The 5,177-nt window shown below is 39.3% G+C and overlaps 1 protein-coding gene across 1 annotated transcript in view; it reads left to right on the top strand.

Annotated features, from left to right (window-relative positions):
* ptafr (platelet-activating factor receptor) overlaps positions 1-4,430 on the top strand; it is a 6,574-nt gene extending 2,144 nt beyond the window's left edge. The window contains exon 2 of the mRNA XM_024275294.2: positions 1,656-4,430. Within this exon, the coding sequence (XP_024131062.1) occupies positions 1,658-2,833 (1,176 nt within the window). The 5' untranslated portion in view covers positions 1,656-1,657 and the 3' untranslated portion in view covers positions 2,834-4,430. The remainder of the gene's footprint in view (positions 1-1,655) is intronic.
* The last annotated feature ends 747 nt before the right edge of the window (positions 4,431-5,177 follow it).

Below are 5,177 nucleotides of genomic sequence, written 5' to 3'. Positions count from 1 at the left end.
AGAGCCTTTCGAATTATGTAATATTTCATGATAAAATATTTCAATTCAAGCAGAAATTTTTTAATTTTTTTAAAATAACATTATAACTGTAATCTAAAAGGTCCAGGAAATTTGAGTGCCCATATTCTGAAACGCTGGGTGGGATGTTTTTTTCTATGTCATTTCCCAAAACCTGTTTTTAATAATGAATAATATCAGATATGAACACAGCTGTTGAATTAAGATGAGTAATCATGACTTACATTAGAAGGGTAGTGTGTAGCTATAAAGCATTTAAGGTTTTTTTCGTTGTATTAATCTCCATATACAATAAAATAAGACAATTAACCACCTATCAATTTGCTGATCACCAAATAAGGTGTAATAATAAAACTAATAATTATTATGTTGTGGTTGCTGCTGCTGTTACCTTATATCAGCTGCAAATTTGCCTATTTTGAATATTTTCTTATCTATGTATTTTTGCACATTTGAATATTTTCTTCTATCTGTGATGATTCTAAAATTTGGTAACATCCAACAAACATGGCGGGATTTTATTTTGAAAATACACATATTTAAGTAGTTCTTTCTACTGTTTTTATAAGCTGAAATGTTTTACTTAAGCATTTTTTGGTGTAACATATTCTAGTACATATAAGGCACACACAAAAGGGTTTGAGGAGGAGGATATTTGGTCACAGACAAAAGGAAAAAGAAGCCATAATATATGTTTTAGTGTTTTGACACTTTAATTTACTTCCTGCTATGACAAAAAATAGCTTTCATGAAATTAAACAAAATTTTTGAGTAGTTCAATGCATATTTGCATAAAACATAAATTTTGTGACTGAACAAAGAATATTTGATATGATTAATTCATATTAAAAAAAACAAATTACACCAAATTTGGATATAGTTTTATATTTTTCTGAGAAATAGATGTTTTTTTCTGTAACTCAGCTTTAGAAACTTGAAAAATAATGAGTTATTTTCATTCCATAATGTAATTAGTACTTTAAACGCTTTGAGAAACACTCAGACATCAAGGAAGAAGCTAATAAATATCAACAGTGTTTTGATCACAGGAAGAAAATATAAATTATGAAGAAACAAAAAACAGGTATAGGTAAAAATTACATTTTTAATGTTGTAGTACTGTTTTTTATTCTAAGATGTATGAGGAAAATTTCATCCGTTTTGTTGCCCAACTCTCATGCATTATATTAAATATAACCCCTTGCCTTTGCCCAACAGTACAGTAGCTGGATAGGCTCCAGCAACCCCATGACTGACAGATTCAGCAGGTTCTGAAAGTGGATGGAAATGTTGTTGGCACTCCCACAGTTTTGCAGCAGCAACAAATGCTCTCTCACCAGTTGTTTCCTCGTTTGTGGTTCAAGTCTGTAATTTGGCTTTACCTTCCAAACGCTTAAAGACATTTCCTTCCTCGCAAACTGTTCATTTGTACATCTCTTCCCTGAAGAAGCTAATACAAAACTTAGAGGTTTTCTTCTCTACTTTATGATTGCAGTCATTTTTGTGTTTAGGGTCACTGGGAGTAAGTAACATAAGATTGCATTGGATTAATTGTAAAGCCCTTTTTCTTTATAAATAAAGCTTGATTGATTGAATTCCTAAAGAGAATTAGTGCTAATTGTTTTGCCTTCTTACAGAAATGCTGGGAACCACTCAACAAGTTGTGACGGAACCCCCTACGGCCAACACTTCCTCATTCCTGGACTCAGACTTTCGCTACACGCTGTTCTCCGTCACTTACAGCATCTTCTTCGTGGTGGGCTTCTTCGCTAATGTGTACGTGCTGTTCATCCTGCGATGCCTGCGTGATGCAAAGGGCATGGGAGAGATCCGCATCTACATGACCAACCTGACCATCGCGGATCTACTTTTCGTGTGCGCCCTTCCCTTTTGGATTGGTTACTACTACCGCGGAGGCCACTGGATCTACAAAGACTTTCTGTGTCGGCTGACGGGCTCGTTCTTTTTTATTAACACCTACGGCACCATCCTCTTCCTGGGAGCCATCAGTCTGAACAGATACTGGGCGGTGACGCGGCCGCTGAATGTGGCGGCTTCGAATCGCAGGCGCCGCGGGATCATCGTGTGCGTTCTGATCTGGTTGTGCACGGTGTCCATGGCCATCCCGCAGCTGACGTCGGAGGGGACGCACACTGGCTCAGACAACCTGACGCGATGTTTTGAGGGCTACCACGAGGAAACGGACACAGAGAAGCGAAAGGTCGCCTTCACTCATTTTTTAATCATCGGGCTGTTTTTCGTTGTTTTCTTCCTTGTCGTGGTGTGTAACCTCCTCATCGCTCTGGCCCTACTCTCTCAAAAGGCTCCTCAATCAACGTTGCGATCCCAAACATTAGTTCACAAAAATTCCAACAGGACCATGTCGTCCTCGAGGAAAAAGCCAAGAGGGGTGAAACAACGAGCCTTGCAGATGCTGCTGGCAGTGGTGGGTGTGTTTGTTCTGTGTTTCCTGCCTCACCATGTAATCCAAGCCCCCTGGGTTCTGGCGGTACTGAAGATCTCAGAAGGATGGGGCCACGTAGACTGGGACCAAGGCACCCGCCAAACTCTAAACGACGCCCATCAGATCACCCTGGTTCTAATGGGCCTCAACTGCATTTTGGATCCTGTGGTTTATTACTTTGCCACAAGGAAGTTCAGGAGGTTCATCATGGCGCACATGAAGAAGTTCGTGAAAGGAGATGGTTGTGCCAACACACTCAACACCCAGATGTCTGTGGAGAGCAAAAATCACAGCCAAAGACTGCAGAGCGTTCAACAGGAGCCCAACGAGGCGCAACCCGACCAATCGTGAAGGAAGTCTATTTATGAAAATGGAATGTAGATAAACATTTCTGTACAGGTTCTCATGCTATTTCTAGAAAAACCAGTTGCATGCTGTAATTTATTGCAAAAGGAGACATCCAATTTTGAGCTTTAAACAAGTATTTTTGAGCCTCATTTGCACTGAGCAGTCCGGTACGGTAAGATATTTGTAGCGTTTCCATTGTAAATTGGACCCATTAACAGTACCAACCCATACCTCCTATGCCTCGTTTCCACGGAGCGGTCCAGACCGGACTGGACCGGGCCGGTCTGGACTTTTGAATGTTTCCATTACAAAATTGACCCATTAAGCAGGACCGACTGGTACCATTTCTGGTCCCCCGTTGGTCATAGGTCCATAGAAAAAAAGAATGGACCCGTGAGGACGGAGCTTCTGTCACACAATGTAACCCATTGATCGGGGGAAAACATTTTACGACAGAAGCAAGCGGTTTTCCCAACTCAACATCCAAACCGAAACTGTTGACCTCTTTTCGTCTGTATTCCTCTTCACCCCCCCAATAATAAAAATATTGCAAAGAATATTAAATTCTTTACATCCAGTATTCCCTGTGTGGGTTGGGGATCGGAGACACATCCACACACAAACTCTGTTTTTGTCTGCATCTCACCCGACTTCTTCGGCCGAAGAATGTCCATTACTGATCCATACTCATCAAAAACACCTCTGAGCTTTGTGAAACATTTAGCTGTAGTCACACCGTGTCGATCCATATTTACATCGTCCGTCTGCGCCCCGTATGCACTTTGATGGTCCAACGCTCAATGGAAGCGCTCACTTGAAATCCCTGGACCATTCTAAACCGGCCAAGATGGGACTGGTCTGGTCTGTGCCGCTCAGTGGAAACAAGGCATTAGGGCCCCCATTGGTTGTGGAAAGTTTGGGGCGGAGCTGCTGTAGCCACCCCTTTATTGGCATTAGAAAGCGCTAATATTGTAAACCATTTAAAGGATAACCAAACCCTAAATCAACTTTTTTTGGCTTTTGACTATAAATGGGGTGTAAAGGTGCTGTCTGATGGTCATTTGAAAAAAAATTTAATAACCTAAAATAAAATTGTTTAATTCTTGAAAATATAGTCAAAAATCGTCTGTACGCTGCCCCTACAGGTTGAATCTGGGTATTACAGTTGAATTTTGTAATTGGTCAAACCATGTATATTTCAGAGGTCTGACATCACGATCTGCAGCTCCAGTAAAGATAACAGTCCACGCCCCCAGCCCCACCCCTCTGACTGGATTTTCATATTTCGGCTGTGGGTGGAGTCAGCCTCCAAGTTCCCTGTTTGGTTACCCTTTAAGCTACCGTTTCCAACATTTGTAAGCATGTGCCCTGAAAACAAACTGCTTAGAAGAAGCGAGGCTTAACTGAGTAGAAACACTCGCCAGAATTAACTGAACCGCACCGTACCACTCCTTACCGTACCGGACCGGACCGCTCAGTGGAAACAAGGTTTTGCAGTCTGCAATTTTTTATTGTTATGAATTCATGTTTCTAAGGATTTTTTGAGCTGTGCTCAGTATTAGAACTTACTGTGATCACATATTTATTTTATATTAAAAAATCATCTTATGCCACAGGGCAACATAATGCATGTAGCCATATGAACTTTTATGTGTTTGCTGCTAAAAATACAAAACGTATAAATATTTTGCAATATGAAGGTACTTTCAGCTAATTATTCTGTTATGGAACCTCTTTAAATTTTACACCACTGATGTTTCAAATGTTATTGAGAGTCGTGCATTTCATACCGCCCTGTCCAGCCAGGGTAAATTGTCTAACAGTAGCTGGGACCCTGACGGGGATTCTACGGGCTCGATAGATGGATGGATAGTATTTCAGGGATTTCCTAATCTCAAATTTTAAACTTGAATAATTCCATTCTCAAACGTTTTTCCCCACTTTTTTATCCCTTTAATTTCTTTTCTCAAAGCTCTGTAAATAATAATGTAAATAATGTAAAACCAAGTCATTTATTACTGGGATTTATATATTTTGACACATTTATAATGTTTTTACTCATCTTTGAAAAATAAAATCTGCTACATCCGTAATACTGAAAAAGTTGATCGAATGTCTTCATTGAGAAATGAGAAATTCAGTGTATTTTTAAAAACTATTTGGATTTGTACTTCAATTTATAATAATAAAAATAATAATAATGCATTTTATTTGAAAGCGCCTCAAAACACTCAAGGACACTGTACAAGTAAAATAAATATATAAGAAAAAAAACACAATAACATCACTTAAAATATATATGAATTAAAAGCACAGTAAATAAGATTACATGTTAATAAAATCAGGT

Source organism: Oryzias melastigma, linkage group LG22 (assembly GCF_002922805.2).
Source record: "Oryzias melastigma strain HK-1 linkage group LG22, ASM292280v2, whole genome shotgun sequence".
Classification (NCBI taxonomy): Eukaryota; Metazoa; Chordata; class Actinopteri; order Beloniformes; family Adrianichthyidae; genus Oryzias; species Oryzias melastigma.
The sequence above is the reverse complement of the archived record's forward strand: the minus strand, read 5'-3'. Positions and strand labels throughout refer to the sequence as shown.